The sequence below is a fragment of the Felis catus genome, chromosome C1 (assembly GCF_018350175.1).
Source record: "Felis catus isolate Fca126 chromosome C1, F.catus_Fca126_mat1.0, whole genome shotgun sequence".
NCBI lineage: Eukaryota > Metazoa > Chordata > Mammalia > Carnivora > Felidae > Felis > Felis catus.
In genome coordinates this window covers 78,120,024-78,137,907 of record NC_058375.1, presented here as the reverse complement: position 1 = coordinate 78,137,907, position 17,884 = coordinate 78,120,024, and the positions used below count along the sequence as shown (strand labels likewise).

At 34.3% G+C, this 17,884-nt stretch overlaps 1 protein-coding gene across 3 annotated transcripts in view; it reads right to left on the bottom strand.

Moving 5' to 3' along the window:
• The window catches only part of BTBD8 (BTB domain containing 8), a 116,602-nt gene that overhangs the window by 23,239 nt on the left and 75,479 nt on the right, over positions 1 to 17,884 (bottom strand). For all 3 annotated transcript variants that reach the window (XM_019837433.3, XM_019837431.3, XM_019837432.3), the window contains exons 8-13: positions 15,700 to 15,788; positions 15,169 to 15,271; positions 4,922 to 5,104; positions 4,107 to 4,244; positions 3,091 to 3,220; positions 609 to 670 (exon numbers count right to left, since the gene is read on the bottom strand). In XM_019837433.3, coding sequence (XP_019692992.2) covers positions 609 to 670; positions 3,091 to 3,220; positions 4,107 to 4,244; positions 4,922 to 5,104; positions 15,169 to 15,271; positions 15,700 to 15,788 — 705 coding nt within the window. The remainder of the gene's footprint in view (positions 1 to 608; positions 671 to 3,090; positions 3,221 to 4,106; positions 4,245 to 4,921; positions 5,105 to 15,168; positions 15,272 to 15,699; positions 15,789 to 17,884) is intronic.

The following is a 17,884-nucleotide window of genomic DNA, read 5'->3' as shown; positions in this document are numbered from 1 at the left end:
GACATTGAATTAGGTCTAGAATTTTAGACAATTTCTGATCTATTGGAATAGCTCCAATATGTTAGTTGCCAAAAAAGGTTTTCAAGGAAATAAAAAAGACAGACAATATTTCACTTTCTAAGACATATACCGTATGTTTTCACTCTTATGTGGATCCTGAGAAACTTAACAGAAACCCATGGGGGAGGGGAAGGAAAAAAAAAAAAAAAAGAGGTTAGAGTGGGAGAGAGCCAAAGCATAAGAGACTCTTAAAAACTGAGAACAAACTGAGGGTTGATGGGGGGTGGGAGGGAGGGGAGGGTGGGTGATGGGTATTGAGGAGGGCACCTTTTGGGATGAGTACTGGGTGCTGTATGTAAACCAATTTGACAATAAATTTCATATATTGAAAAAAAAATTTCACTTTCTATGCCAGCTGGACATCAAAAATTCACATAATTTAAAAATATATAGAATATTCACTTGATTAAAAAGTCAAAATTATTTTCATCAAGAAACAACTATAATTATGAAAAATACATTTTAAAAATCAATGAAATATAAATTAATACAATTTAAATTATTTAGTATCTTTTTTCATTTGGACCTATAAAATTTTTAAAGTTTACCTGAGAGCTACTGAAAACAGGCTTTTTGCCAAGTCTTCGATCATCACCTTTGTCAAATGCAGCTGTAGGAAAAACAACAATTTATTTTTATAGGAAACACTATTATTACCATAAAAATAGAAAAAGGTTATATTTTAATGAAAGTAACTTAAAACAGGCTTAAAAACAAACTAGTACACATAAATAATTCCATATTATATTTTAGAACTTTTTTTTTAAAGAACCCTATTTTCAATCTTATTTTCTGGTCTGCATTGAGTTTATGTTATTAAAATTAATAAGAAATGTAAAAAAAAGAAATGTAAAATCTCATGACAGGATTTCATACATTTATAAAAAAAAGGAATTTTCTCAAGCTGTGAAATTTTAGAGATAATTGGTTTCATTTAGTTTTACAAATTTACAAAAAATTACAGGTTGTGGCAAATGTGGTATTTTAAAAACCATTAAATATGAGAAAATGTCCATCCTAAAAAATGTAAAAATACTCTGTTGAAATTAAGTACAAATTTTTCCTGGTTTTGCAGGTATATCATAAGGAAGAAAAAAAGAGAAGGGGAAAAAATAAGGTTCTGTTGAAAGTAAAACAAGAAAGAATCCTCAAACCCATATCATTCTTTTTAGAATTACATAAAAATTTATTTTGTAGATTATTATATGGGAGTTATTGGGGAACTCATGTTTATGTTCTGCAAATAAGAATTTGAATGACGTCAGGAAAATATACAGAAATAATGGGACGAGAGCTATAAATATAGTTCAGCTGTTGTATTTCTTTCTTTTGAAGGTTATAGGGTTTGAAAATGTAGTTTGAAAAAATATATATAATCTCCAAAATTTATGTGATATTAAAATAGCTGATGAGAAATATATTAAATTATTTGCAACACTACCATGCATCTTCTATTTGTGTTCCATAGGATCTGTGGTATAAGACAAAGCAGGATCCTATAAATGGTATTATAAGAACTGATCTGTAGTAAGCAGATGACTCTGCACAGTCCTATACAAAAAGAAATTAATATAAGATTTCTCCCAAAGGTCAGTAACTCAATTAAAATATAAGAAATGTTATAACAAAAGACAACCTAGAACCACCCCTTTATATGGGGTTTCCCAAGGCAGTAACTATCCATTCAACATGCTGAAGATTAAAAAAAAGTATATTATTACATTGATAGAATAGATTGAAAAGTTCTTTTTGACAATTTATACAATTACCAATAACATTCTGTTTTACATATGTGTATGTTTATGTATGTATTTGCATGTATTTATCATTATCACTTTGTAGAATTAAGAAAAAGAACATTATTTAAGGCCTAACTTAACTATGAAATTCTTTAAAATGAAGAAAAACAAAGTTTACTACCAATCAGAAAAGAGTTGAATGACACCTACTCATGGAATGCTGATCTTATTTCTTCACATTGAATACATTTTGTAGTAAAAATAAACTGTTATCTAAAAATCACTACACAAATAGTCACAAGGAAAAAATTTCAAATTCCTGAAGACCTTGAGATTTTCGTTGTTTCATGATTTTGTTGGAATTTCTTTGAAAAGTGTTCTCGAGATCACATCTAGCTACACTATCATGTTATGCTCATAATGCAAGACAGAGCAAATCATATTCTGACTATTCCATTAAAGAATTTAACATATCTATGCACTATCAAGAATATATCACATATGGCTTTCATGTTTTATAGTACAAAAATGTTCACTTCCTAAAATACAGTTTCTTAAAATGTTTTTAAAAGTATACTTGCTGAATCTGCAAATATTTTTTCTAAGGCACCTGCTTTAACCCAAAAATAGTCATGAAGCCATTTTTAGTTCCACACCCTCAAAATTGTTTCTTAGTATTTTTGAAACAAACATATTCTGAGCAATATACATCTTTTGTTTAATGCTAACGTTTCAAATGGTACCTATTAAATGTCAGAGACTACTGTGCGGCTCCTGAGGGACACTCCGCAATAGCACACACCATATCACTGAACCAATCAATTGTGAAATAAAGCCATCTAATTTATACAAAACCACAAGAAATGATACCTTACGCAAAAGACGGAAAAGCTTTATGGCAAAATATATTTAAAAAGGAAGAGAAAGTATGTCTGGTAATATGTTCTCTGTGAATTACATTTTCCTATACTTCTAATCTCTTTATAAGAATGCTTTTGAGCAAATTTGGCTGGAACACTGCTGCTAATACAGAATACAGAATAGGATTAAAAACTGACATATATACATACATATATATACATACACATATAAAGGAAATGAGTCATCTTCTAAGAGCAGCAAAGCATGATTTGTTAAAACTGCCTAAACATACTATCACTAGTTTCAATTAGCAAGCTATTACTGCACAGAAGCAAACAATGTTAATCCTACTACTTACTAGAATCCCCTCAAGATATCTCTTGTTACAAAGATCATAATATAAGAATAAGAAATCTCAAGGCTACCATACCTGCTTGGATTTTCTGTTGATCATCTGTGCTCATCAGCTTCCAGCTTTCTGTATGACGAACAGCATAGAAAGACTGAACCAGGAAGATCCACAGCTTATCACGCAGAGCCTGGATCTTGCACGTAAAACCCTGTGTTCAAGCAACAAATCAGCAGCTGGTGAGAGCCACATTGTCATAGCAACCAGTCATTATTCCTTTCCGAATCTACTTACTCCTAAGCTAGATCAATGATGTCATCACTTAGATTTTTAAAATCGTCGGGTTCATGTTATTTATGAAGGCTTACTCTTCAAAAACAGAATTTTATACTGAACATGAAGCTAAACCTTATCCTTTCAAACAAACATTATTTTAAAACACCAATGGCCTTTACATGAATACCTTCTACAGCCTTTTCAAATCAACTATGACATTACAAGGTCAAATACTCTATCCAATAGTAATAAATATGATAAAAAATTTTTTTATCATTCTTGTTGAACAAAAACAAAAGGTTAATAATTTGCAATAAGCTTACTATTATCATTGATTAATTGCATTTAAAAACAAATATTTTCATTTTGCTTTTTCCTAGTCAATCCAATTTTAAATGTTTTTTTTTCCTGAAGGCAAAAAGGAATTGACATATTCTGAAAATAAAAGACACTGATTATTAAAAATTCTAAAAAATTACTTAAAATTTTCAGTAAGTTTTACATTTAAGAAATTTAATATAGTAACATGGGAGAAATGCCAGAGTTACGCCGTACCAATTAATATTGTTAAGCACCAAGCTATGTTTAGAATTAGCAAGTCAAACTGCCAAATTCTGAACTTTTATAGTAAATCTTCTTGGAGGTAAATGAAATTAAATTTTTATTTAGGAAAAATTCCAACAGACACAAAATTAGGGACTATAACCAACCACCCATCACCAAGTTTTAATGAATGCTACAACATTTAACATGTGCATATATTTTAAAAACTTAAAGCAATTCAAATATATCATTTAAATGAATTCCATCACTTTCAATACCATTTCCTTTGTACTGTCAGAGTTCAGTAACGTGTCCAGAGCCATAAGAAGAGAGCAGCTATTCTCAGTGGTAATGTTTTCTTCAATTGCTTTTAAAATTTTGTCCAACAGATCAGCTGTGCTGCTCATTGCTTGTGACTACAAAACACAGAAATTATATTTAATAGGAATACATGTAAAATGTGTAAGAAATGTGAAAGTCTGGCTTAACAACAAAACATTCATCATAACTGACCATTGGAAGTCAGCCAGAAATCTTATTTCCTCTGATAATAATATAATAATTATATTTTATAATATATATTACAATTATGTAATTATAATAATAAGCATTATAAAAATCTTTCCTTTAAAAAAAAGACACACACACACACAGTTCCTAGGAACAAAATAGTCCTAAAAACAGAATTAGAAATAAATAATCAAAGTTCTTTATTCAATAACTAAATTTAGAGCAAGTGGGTCCCCAATAAGACAGAATTTTGCATGGACTGTAATGGTATTACTGACAAAACAATACATTAATGACTGGTTTCTAAAATATGGCTTATGCTGATTGAGGGCTATTGCTGGCCAGAGTTACATTACGTCTTACCAGTGCATTCAAACCTGTCCCCTTACTGCCTTCACTATCTTGTAAGCCAAAAATCCTGTCCACCACTGCTGTAAATCCTATGCAAGCATGCCATCTGTTATGGAATTTATTTAAGTCACACTAATTTAATCAAAGGCAACCTGCATTTAAAAGCTCTTACATAACTATAATCAGAACACAAAGATGGGCTAAATATAGGAAATACTTTTAGACATAGTACCTGTAAGAGAAGAGAAAAATTTTCACTGTGAATGATCTTGGAGAAGTTTTCTATAATAAATGCAATACATTCTTCTTGCAGCTGAGATGCCATAGTCAGGGCTACTTCTGTCCACTTCACTCTGGGTAAACTGATGATTAGCCTGTCACTTTCCATCAGAAGAAAAGCAGCATTCTTATCATTCTTATAATTTAAAAAATATTGGGAAAAAAGTTACTATTTATAAAATAACTTTTTAAACAAATCAAATACTTTTGTTTTCTTATGATGTTTCCTGCAAAAAAACAAAATTCCAGGTTGCTCATATCTTTGTCATGACATATAATATTTTTTTATTTCCTCATTCTGAATTATCCAAAAAGGCAAATTTTGAACTGGGAACAAATCATCTCTAAAAGATAGCTAAAAGAAACCTGAGAGAAGAGCTATAATAGAACTACAAAGAAAAACTTGACCTCTCTGAGATTTTCCCTACTGAATTAGTTTTTGTGCTTATAGATATCATTCATAACTGTATAGCTACACTGACATAACCTTAATTCTTTCCTGACTATAAAATACATGCTCTTTATTACAAATCTAGAAAGTCTAAAAATTGCTTATATTCTCCAGTGATTTTCTTCCTCCACTCTAATTAGGTAAAACTCTTTGTATTTTATTCACTTAATGATGATTCATTTTTATTCCACAGGAAAAAAATATTCACAATACTGATCTCTATGGAAAGTGGAATGATAATTCACAAATACCATGTGCTCCAATGAAAAAGAAAAAATGGCAACATATAAATTATCATATTTGGCTTCTAGTTCTTAAAACAATGCTTAGTAAATAACTGTTTGATGTGTAAAGAGTTACCTGATGGATTGTAGTAGACTGAAAAACATGGCCACCAGTTCTTTCTAGCTCCATCCATCAAGAGGTAGAATTTATTTACTCACCCCTTGAACCTAGGCACTTTTCACTTGCTTGCACAAATGTCGGTACTATGCAAGTTCCAGAGCCAAGGTCTCAAAAAGCCCTGCAACTTGCAATTCTGGGATCACAAGGCCATGAAGAAGCTGGGTAAGGAAGACCACATGGAGTGGGAACCCAAGCTCCAACTGAGCCACCAGGTGAAAGCAGCTGCAGGATGGAACTCAGGAAACAATCAGAAGAATTACCCAGTCAACCCACAGAATTATGAGAAATAATAAATTGTAGTTTTAAGCCCCTTCGTTTTAGGGTAGTTTGTTACAGAGCAATAGACAACTGATAAATCTGGAAGTGATAGACTGACATCCTTAACATAGGCTGCATGATGTAAACTTTGCACACCCTCTCTATGTTTCAGATCTCAACTCAAACTCTATCTGACCCTGATCTCTATCCCTATATTAGATTTCTTTTATACATGCCACCAGAGAACCTGTCCCTTTTTTTTAGAGTACTTAATTCATTTCTAATTATTCTATCATGAACATAACTACTGGATTAATATCCATCTTTCTCACTGGGCTGTATGTTTACTGAGCGTGAAACCATGTCTATTTTGGCACACCATTGCATCCCAGGGCCTAGTACAGAATTGGGTCATAGTAGACCCTGAAATATTTGTTCATCTCTTAGCATCATCAGAGAGTGAGAATCCATATGTGAATTCCTAAATTGTTTAATCCTTGAACAAAATTTTTAACATTTTATATTTTTAATGTTTATTTTGAGAGGTGGAGAGAGCATGTTTGCACAAGTGTGAGTGGGGAGTGGAAGAGAGAAAAAAGGAGAGACAGAATCCCAACAGCCCCCAATGAGGGGGCTCAGTCTCAGGAACTGAAATCAAGAGTCAGGTGCTTAACTGACTGAGCCACCCATGCATGCCGCCCCCCCGCCGCTTAACCAAGAATTTTTAAAAAATGTATTATATGTTTCCCTTGCTTTATTAGAGTAAAAAAAATAATGTAATGCTATAATTCTTTTGGGGGGGTACCATCACCCTTTCCCCCTCTGACGACATCCTGAGTAACTGTGCTTTTAGGCACTAAGCCCGATTTGTTCTACTCTAATGATTGTTCTGGTGGTGAAGACAAATGTAGGATATTCAAATAAACTTGGTAGATATCTACAAAGTGCTTATTACACATGTTATGTGATATGACAATAATTTTCTTAAAAATATAGACATAAAGTATAGTTATAATTTAGATTGGAACCTACTAAAATATGGACTAAATGATAACATAGGTGGTATGTAATCTTATTCCACACTGATCTGAATATATAACATTAAATGTTAGAGTTCAAAGAAGGTTGAAGCTCAAAGAAGGAAGAAAATAATGCATTTCTAGACAAAACACATAAAATTGTAATCCAATAGTTAACATATTCTTCAAATTTCAACAACATATAAATGGCAGTACTAAGAAAAGTCTCCTTCCCTTTCCTGTCCCCAAGCCACTCATTTTCTCTCTTCCAAACCAATATTATTTATTTTCTGGGGTCCCCTAGGTGGCTAAGTCGGTTAAGCATCTGACTCTTGGTTTCAGCTCAGGTCATGATCTCATGCTTCATGAGTTTGAGCCCCACATCAGGCTTTGCACTGACAGTGCAGAGCCAGCTTGGGATTCTCTCTCCCTCCCTCCCTCTCTCTGCCCCTCCTGCACTAAGTAAATACACTTAAAAAAATATAATTTTGTATATCTTTCTAGAGTTATTTTATACATACACAAACAAAAAAAATATGCAATAACCTTTATTTTACTCAAATGGAAGCATTAATGTGAAAAATTCTCAGTATCTTGTCCTTTACACTTAGCATACATCTTAAATATTTTTATCAGAATATAAAGAGCCTTGTTATTGTTTTAATAGCTATATAATAGCCCACAATATGGGTAAGTCATTTAATCCTCTACTTATGTTTACATTGTTTCCAAATTTTTGCTGTTACAATGTTGTAATGAAAGATCTTGTAAATAATATTTCATAGTGTGTGTGTGAACATATCTATAGGATAAACTCCCAGAAACAGAATTGCTGGGTCAATACTACTTGTCTTAACCTGGATTCTGCCTAAATCCTGAGCCTGAGAAATAGGCTTGTATGCAGTTTATTTTGGGATGTGATCCCAAGAGAATCTGAGGCATAATGAGAGCGAAACAGGGAAGGCAGAAAAGCCAATGGAAGGATATGTTTTCTAGCTTCTTGCTACTCAGTGTGACCCACAGCATCAGCATCCATTGGAGCTTGTTAGAAACATAGACTCTCAAGCTCCACCTCTGACTTACTGAATTAGAATCTGCATTTAACCAAGATCCTGAAATGTTTTGTATATATATTAAAGTTTGAGAAGCAATGATATAGTATTCACTATTACAGGCAAGTGGGGCTCAGTCTTGCTGGGGACCCTCTGAAGAGCCACAAAGAATGCACCTTGAATTATTCTGCCCAAGGGACAAAACAGGGAAACATAACCACTGGCTCTAATCTCCCCTTAGTCAAGGCTTGTCCCCTGAGGTGTTAACTTCCTTCTACTTCCAGGTTTGCACAGGTATCAGAATTGCTGTCATAGGTACCCTGTGTGGAGTGATAGTGAAGCCTTAAGACAAGAAATGAGAAATAAGTGTGATGTGGCTGACGGAAAATGCTGTCAGACTGCATGCCTATGAAGCTGTATGCTGCAGCAATGGTTGGCGTTCACACATTGGCCAAGAGGATATGAGGTGGGGCACCAGAAGTATCCTAAACATCACCAGTATATATTCAATGAAGGACTGTTTTCCAAACTGTGGATTTCTCTCCTAGCAACCAACAGAAATATTTTTAGTGGCTTACAATCAGCTTTAGAAAACAAAACAAAAAAATAGAGAAAAGAGAAAAACAGGAAATATTAGTACATCATGTAATAATGGTAAGCATTCTTTTGTGAAACTTGTTTTAGTTTTCTATGTGTGAGTGTACTGGGTTACAATGTAAAAGAAAATTCTCACTCTCGGTCACAGTTAAAAAAGTCTGAAAAACACAGCAAAAGATGTGCTAATTTATACCCTTCCCAAGAATGAATAAAAGTACTTCTTCCCTACATCCTTACTAACCTAGTACACATTCCCTTTTTCTTTTCATTCTAGAAGATAGAAAATGGTTTGATACTGTCATTTTCATGTCCATTTCTCTTAAATGAAGTTGAGGATTTATTCATCAAATTAAGAAGTATCTGTATTCTTTGTGAACCATCTAATTTTGTCCTATATTTTAAAATCAACTTGTGAGAATCCTCTATATTAGGAAAACTAGAGCCAAAAGTATGATATAAACTGTCATTTGTCTTTTGACTTTGCTTGGTTGTTTTTACTACATAAAATTTTGTGTTTTTATGTAATCAATTTTTTAAGCCTTCTGAATTTTATATCTCCACTCTCCTGTCAAGGTTATAATTCTCCCAGGGTGTACTGTAATATTTTAACGGCTTTTTCCCCCCCACATTCAAACCTTTGATCTATTTGGAATGTATCCCTTGCATACCAGGATATGAAGTATAGATCCAACTGAAAATTCTTCCAGCCAGCTTCCTGGATAATACCATATATTGAATAAATACTGTGAGTCATATTATTTCTTAATCCTTATGATATTGTGTTGATCAAATAGGTCTTAAGCTATCCTTTGACCTTAGGACTAAATAGCATAATATATACAACTTTGTTTTACCCTACTGACCATCCCTACTTTTGTTTTAACTTCCCTCCATTTAAAAACTCTTCATAATTTGCTTTTATAAGGGCTTAAACATTTTGGCACAGAAAAATTTAATGTTTTGAAACAGTTCAAGTAATTACATTATAAAATTATAACTTTTCTAACACCTTTCTCTCTTGTACTCATGCCTTCACCCTGCTTTCTCTTCTAACCAAAAGCAATGGTTGTACGTGGTAGGAGGGAGCAGCCACATTTCACTGAACTGCTGCATAGACCCAGAAAGGGAAAGAAAACTCAAATCCCCTCACATTAATAAAAGACCAAGAAAATCCTCCAAATATAGTTCAATGTAGCACTTTCTTGTCTCCCTTCGTATATGACAGTGTTGGGCATGATGCAGTTAAGTGCCCACCATGGCACATGCAGTTGAGCTGAATTAGAACTAAAGAAAACTAAGAAGACTGCTGCTCTTTCACTTTTTGGATAACATATTTCAAATTTTAATTTGAAACAATTAAAAAACTTTCTTAAAAAATTTTTTAGTTGACACATAATGTTACACTAGTTTCAGGTGTACAACATATGTTGTGCTCACTGCAAGTGTAGCTACCATCTGTCAACATACAGTGCTATTACGATACCATTGACTACACTCCCTATGCTGGGCCTTTTATTCTTGTGACTTATTCTTTCCATAACTGGAAGTTTGTACCCACCACTTCCTTTCACCCATTGTTCCCATCCTCCCACCCCTTTCTTCTAGCAACCCCCCGGTTTGTTCTCTGTATTTATAGGTTTGATTCTGCTTTTTGTTTATGCATTTGTTTGTTCAGATTTCACATATAAGTGAATTCATATGGTATTTGTTTTTTGCAGTATGACTTATTTCACTTAGCATAATATCCTCCAGGTCCATTCATATTGTCACAAATGGTAATATTTCATCCTTTTTATGGCTGTATAATACTCCTCTCTGTGTGTGTACATCTTCCTCATCCATTTGTTTATCAGTAGACACTTAGGTTGCTTCCATATCTTGGCTCTAATAAATAATGTAGCAATAAACACAGAGGTGCATGTATCTTTTTGAATTAGTGTTCTCATTTTCTTTAGGTAAATACCCAGTGGTGGGATTACTGGACCATATGGTAATTCTATTTTTAATCTTTTGAGGAACCTCCATACTGTTTTCCACAGTGGCTGCACCAGTTTGCATTCCCACCAACAGTGCATGAGGGTTCCTTTTTCTGAATATCCTCTCCAACACTTGTTATTTCTTGTCTTTTTGATAACTATTCTGACTGGTCTGAGATGGTCTCTCATTGTGGTTTTGATTTGCGCTTCCCTCGTAATTAGTGATATTGAGCATCTTTTCATGTATTGTTGGCCATCTGTGTATACGCTTTGGAAAAAATGTCTATTCAGGTCTTCTCCCCATTTTTAATTGGATTTTTTTTTTTAGTATTAAACTGTATAAATTCTTCATGTGTTTTGGATATTAACCCCTTACTGGATGTATCATTTGCAAATACCTTCTTCCATTCAGTAGGTTGCCTTTTTGTTTTCTTGATGCTTTCCCTCACTGTGCAAACCCCTTTTATTTTGATTTAATCCCAATTTATTTTTGCTTTTGTTTTCCTTGCCTAAGGAGACATATCGAGAAAAATGTTGCTATGGCCATGTCAGGGATATTATTTGCCTATGTTTTCTTCTAGGATTTTTATGGTTACCATTTAGGAAATGGTAATTTTTATGGTTAAAAATGGTTAACATTTTTAAGGTTCCACATTTAGGTCTTTAATCCATCTTGAGTTTATTTTTGTGTACAGTGTTAGCAAGTGGTCCAGTTTCATTCTTTTGCATGTAGTTGTCCAGTTTTCCCAGCACCATTAAAAAATATCCGATTTTTTTAATCAAAAGCGAAATATACTTTATTTATATAATAAAATATGAAAAATATATTAAGTTACTGTTTCTGAAAGCCTGACTATTCACAAAGAAAGATATAATTTCAGGGGCACCTGGGTGGCTCCAATTTTGGCTCAGGTCATGATCTCACAGTTTGTGGGTTCGAGCTCTGCATTGGGCTCGGTGCTGGTGGTGCAGAGCCTTCCTGTGATTCTGTCTCTCCCTCTCTCTCTCTTCCCTTTTCCCACTTGTACTCTCTCTCTCAAAATAAATAAAAACAAAAACCTAAAAAAAGAAAGACATAATTTCAAAATTTCAATTAAACTGCATGTTCAGCTGCTCTGATGTCATCTTTTCATCTGTCTTAAAAGTAAAAAACAAATATTCACAAAGCTTACAAAGACCTGATTAGAGTTATAAAATCAAAATACTGTTAACAGAGGGAGAGGCATCATATGAAGGGCTTATTCTTCAATTAAACTCACATACTTACCACTTACTAAAAAATCAAACCTTTTTTTTAATGTTTATTTCTGAGAGAGAGTGTTCACGTGAGCGGGGGAGGGGTAGAAGGAGAGGGGGACAGAGGATCTGAAATGGGCTCTGCACTGACAGAAGAGAGCCCCATGCAGGGCTTGAACTGAGGAACTGTGAGATCATGACCTGAGCCGAAGTTGGATGCTTAACTAACCAATTAAGCCACCCAGTGCCCCCCAAAATCAAACTTCTTAACAAGACATTCAGTTAAGATCCCTCCCAATCTGGCCTTAGCCTCTCCCCAGACTTATCTCTTCTCATTCCAGTTATAGCAGAATATTGGAACTGTCTGTCTCCAGGTCTCTGGTCACAATTTAACAGTCTGTCAGGAATATCCTAATGTACTTGTTTTATTCTGAACTTTTCCTCTAGCTTCAGGTTCATCTCAAATTACTTCTCTCATCCTTCTAATCAGAATCAATTGTTTTAACCTCTGTGATCCCATGTACACACCTGAATTTTAACTTATACTTATTCTTTCATTTATTTACCTATTTGAAAATATATACTGAGTTGCTAATATGAGCCAGGCACTGCTCTAAGGCTGAGGCTACCAGGGTAAATTAGACTGACAAGGAACTTAATATTAGTACTCATCATAGTGTAACTTGTATTATACTTAGTTATTTAAATGCCCATTCTTCCACCAATTTGTGAGATGATAAAGTCAAGGTCCACATTTCTTTAAAGAAAAATTTGCCCACAGTGAGCACCTATCATATTATCTTTAGAATGGCAGCAATTGGTTTTAAGATCTGGCTTTGGGGGCGCCTGGGTGGTTCAGTCAGTTAAGCGTCTGACTCTTGATTTCAGCTCAGGTCATGATCTCACTCACAGTTCGTGATCTCTGCGCTGGCAGCACGAAGCCTGCTTAAGATTCTCTGTCTTCCTCTCTCTCTGCTCCTCCTCTGCTTGGACTCTCTCTCTCTCTCTCTCTCAAAATAAATAAATTAACAACAACAACAAAAGATATGGCGTTGTCATTTCCTGACATTTTGAATTTGAATAAAGCACTTCTGATTCTCTTTTCTCATATGTGAAATAGAGGTTAGAGTACCTGTCTTACATAAAATTTTAAAAATGCCAAGTATTTTTTGAACTATAAAGGTCTAAAAACACCCACTAAATAATAATAATAATAATAATAATAATAATAACAACAACAACAGCAGCAGCAGCAGCAGCAATAGTAGTAAATGATGCTTCTACTTCTATGAAGCTGAAGTATAGCTGGGACATGGTTTGCCTTCATGAACAGGGAGTAGCTATTCACTGACCAAAGAAACGAATGCAAAATATTAAGAAACTAAGCCACAAAGTCCTTCATTAGCATAAATATAGATTGAGATTTATTTTTTGCTGGCAGTATTTCACCAGCTGATGGCCTACACTTATTTTCCCAGTTAGGTTTAGATGTATCTTCTATGTAACCCAGTCTGACGTATCAGAGAAAGAGAACCACTAGGAGTTAATCGTATATATATAAAGGAATTTGTTACAGAGATTTGACCTTATGTAATCGTGGGAGCTGGTTAAATGGTATTTGTAAATGAAGATATAGTTTGAAGACCACAGGGAAGGCAGCTGATATGAGAAGAGAGGACAGCAAGGACATACTAACACCAAGAACACAAGCTGTAATCCACAAGGATGGACTCATTTCAGTTTTCACTGCCTACAACCTGGATGAAATAGGTGTCCTTCAGGCGATGCTGGTACTCTTCATCATGGAGGTAAACATATCTCTGGCACAGAGGTAAGAGCAGCCAAAAAAGGACACAGGGCATGGTGGAGCAGATATGGCCTGGCTGCTGTTTCACGGCCACAAGGTGAGTCAGTAAACAAGCAACACATATGAGATAAAAGTGCCTGCCCCAATAGTCCTGGTGTTAAAAAAAAAAAAAAAAAAAAAAAAAAGGCTGCTGCTTCACTTTTACCCTCCAAATCTCATGCCAAATTGTCCCTTGTGGCCACTCCAAGTGGAAACATTCAAAGAGGGAAATTCTGGGAAACAGTTTATCTGAGCCAAGCTGACAATGTTACAAAATCACTGCAGTCCACCCCTGTGGGCTTGGCACCCATACACATCTCTTTAAACAATACTTAATTTCAAATGGAGACAATAACAAAGTTATGCTTTTGCCTGACATGGTGTAAGTATCCTGTATACAACAAACATGCTAGCCCTTCCCTGTAAGAGGATATAAAGTCTTTATTTTGTCTTTGGGAAATATTTATTGTTCTTCAGACTGATTCCCACTCCCCTTTGGTATCCTGTAACTTAAATATGGAGATATAAAATTAACCATTATTAACAGGTCTTATATTAGATGGTAGAGATATGAGACAGTGGAAGGAGTATACATAAACAGTGGTTTATGTAAACAAATATTCATATAAAAAGGGGGAATTAATGTTTATATCATAACTACTAGAACCTCATTTCTGTAACTGGTAACCTGGTCATGGCTGGTATTTATCAAGCCAGTTGTTTCAGGATGACAGAAAACATGGTAACACCAGTGAAATCATGAGCCAGACTTGATTTTCTGTGAAGTGAGTTCATTAGTCATAAGTGATGCTGTGTGAAACACCACGATTATGGAAAAGGCATTCTGTAAGACCACGGATAGTGGTTTTAGCAGAAATACTGGAAGCAAGGAAGGCATATCTGTATTTAGAGCAAATGTCTACTCCAATGAGAACACAGCACCGCCTTTTCCATGATGAAGTGGTCCAATATAATTAACTGGCCTCCAAGTAAATGGCTGGTTCTCGTGGGGAATGTTGCCACAGAGAAGTGTCAGCGCTGTACCAAATCTACCTTAGTGAGTAGAAATCCATGTTGTTGATACCAATGCATAACCTCCATCTGTGGCACCAGGCCCCCTTTGTTCATGAACCAAAATAGTGGTTCTGCTTCTCTGAACCCTAACTAATGAATTTGGTAGAGGGGAACAAAATCTTGAGGACAGGTTCTCAACTGGTTCTGGGTTATCTGAAATCGGTTCTCTCATCTTGCTTTTACCATAGAATTCTACATTTATGTTTAAAACGTTGAAAGTACCTACACAAAACTGAATAAACTTTTTGATGACAAATACAAACAAGGGTATTCAGTTTATACTTACTAAAGACTGAATCAACATGTTAAGACAACTTTTCTGAATCTCAGGAGGTACATTTGCAAAACTTCTCTCAGACCAAAACCTTGCAAAATGCTTTACAATCCACCTGTTAAAAAAAATAAAAGAATCTCAAGTTAGAGAAATGAAAATATTTTGGATTATAGTATTCAAATAACACTTTTATTTTCAATGATATAAGTTGTACATAAATATATGATGACTAACTCTTACCGTTAATTTTGTGAACTCTATGATGGACTTAATTGTCCTCCCTTTTCTGTAAACAAATATTTTAATTCTACTTTAAGTTTGATGCATAGCTTTTGACATAAATAACCATGGTTAGGCTAAAATAAAATAGATCCCAAGCACCTTGAATAATATCTAAGTCAATAATACTTCTCAATTGTTACAACTAGTTAAGCATTAAGCTCCCTACAATGTACCCAAGAAAACACGCCAATTCCAAAATTTCCCAGAAAATTACAAGAAATCTTTATATTAATAGTATTGACACTACTTCAAATCACTTACTTCATGCAGTCAGCAAAAAGACTGTCCACTCCAACTGAATGAGCAATAATCAGGCATTCTAGTACAGACGCCAACGTTCTGGGAATAGGCTAAAATTAATAGAAAACACCACATGTATTCTTTTTCAACTTTCAGAGGCTAAAAGTATTTGGTTCATAAACATGATCTGATTTGTATACCTAAACTGCAGAATAAATGTGCATAATTCAAAAGTCTATTCTTGTAAAACAGAGTATCACTAACAACGTTTAGTTTTATAGAATAGCATTTGAACTCTCTCAGCTATCAGAATGAACACAGGTTTTATTTTAATTTCATTTAGCTTATTTTTTACATTAAAATGGTGTAATTTCTAGCACATCACACTGCAATGCAACCATATGATCTAATCTGCTTCCTGAAGTATAAATACAACTCTAAGTGCATGTGCAATGGGAAGTCCTACTCTGACCTCAGACAAAATGACAGAAATTAGATCATAATTATATAATGTATTTTTAAAAGTTCATATATGGAAGTAATTAAAACAAAAAATGTAGATATAAGTAGTGACAACAACTCATTGCTCTTGGTGTTAAGCCTCTTTGCTACATATTGCCAATATCACTTATTTTCAGGTTTTGGATTATTTTCTAAGCATATCTATTGCCTATTAGGGTGAATAGAGTTCAACTTCTCTTGGTACACATTCATTTGTTGTAATGTGGGGTTTATATACTAAATAAAGATCATCAATCAGCCAATTTGTGTATGTGGTCTCTAAGTGTATCTTTCTGAAGATCCCTTGCTCTCAGAGAAGAGCAAAGCTTCTTTAGAATTACACCCAGGGTAATCTTTCTAATAAGGTTAGTGATTTGCAACTTTTAAAATTATGAACTGCTATTGAGTTTCTAATGCACTTCTCCTAAAAGTATTACATTAGTGTTCAATAAATTGAATGTAAATATTTTGCTTTGTATATGAACAAACTGGTTATTCCCTTTGCAATAACTGGAGGCACTCTAGGCTATTCTAAAATAAAAAATGGTCAGTTGGTTAAGAGTCCAAGTCTTGATTTCGGCTCAGGTCATAATCTCATGGTTTGTGAGTTCGAGCCCCACACTGGGTTCTGCACTGATGGTGTGGAGCCTGCTTGAGATTCTGTCTCTCCTTCTCTCTGCCCCTCCCCAGCTTGTGCACTCTCTTTCTCTCTCTCAAAATAACAAAAAAAGAAATAAAAAAATAAAATAAAATAAAAATGGCTATCACTATATAGATGATGCAGTGATAATTCTACCAAGTTAAATAATTTGGTTTTCTGAACCACTTCAGACAAGAGTATCAAACTCTTGGGAAGAAACTACTGGTATAAACATAAAAACACTCAGAAGTCTAAAAAATTATAAAAGCAAACACAAGAGTTAAAACGTCCAGGAATGTGGGGCACCTGGGTAGCTCAGTTTGTTCAGCATCCAACTCTTGATTTCAGCTCATGTCATGATCCCAGGGCTGTGCTCAAGTCCTGTGTCAGCATGGACCCAGCTTAAGATTCTCTCTCTCCCTCTGCCCCTCACCTTAGCTCATGCTCTCTCTAAAATAAAAATAAATACAAAAGTAAAAAATTTAAAGATTCTCTCTTCCCTCACTCTCGTTCAAAAAAAAAAAAAAAAAAAAAGAGGTCCAGCAATCTAATTTAGGAATAACCAGCTCTTTACAATACAAAGTCCACTAATTGATGTATAAGAATAATTTCCATAAAAAAATTAAAATACAAAGTAATTTGCTGCTTAAAGCAGAGACTAGGGAACTATACTTGTGGGCCAATGTAGCCCATCACTGTTTTTGTGAATAAAGTTTTATTGGAATACTACTATGATGTTCCTTTACATGTTGTCTGTAGTTGCTTCTGTTCTACAACAGCAGAGCTGAGTAGATGTGATAGAGAATGCATGGCCCACAAAGCCTACAATATTTGCTATCTGGCCTTTTACAGAAAAGGTTTACTGACCACTGGCTTAAAAGGTTACTTTAACTCTCTGAGAATTTCACTTATATAAAAATGCTAATTTCCAAGTATTTTGTAACAGGATGACAGACCTTTAGTCATTTTCAAAATGTGCTTGCAGAAAATCACTACCCAAGATATGTTTTTAAAGAAGTGGCAAAAAAGGGGCATCTAGGTGGCTCAGTTGGCTAAGAGTCCAAC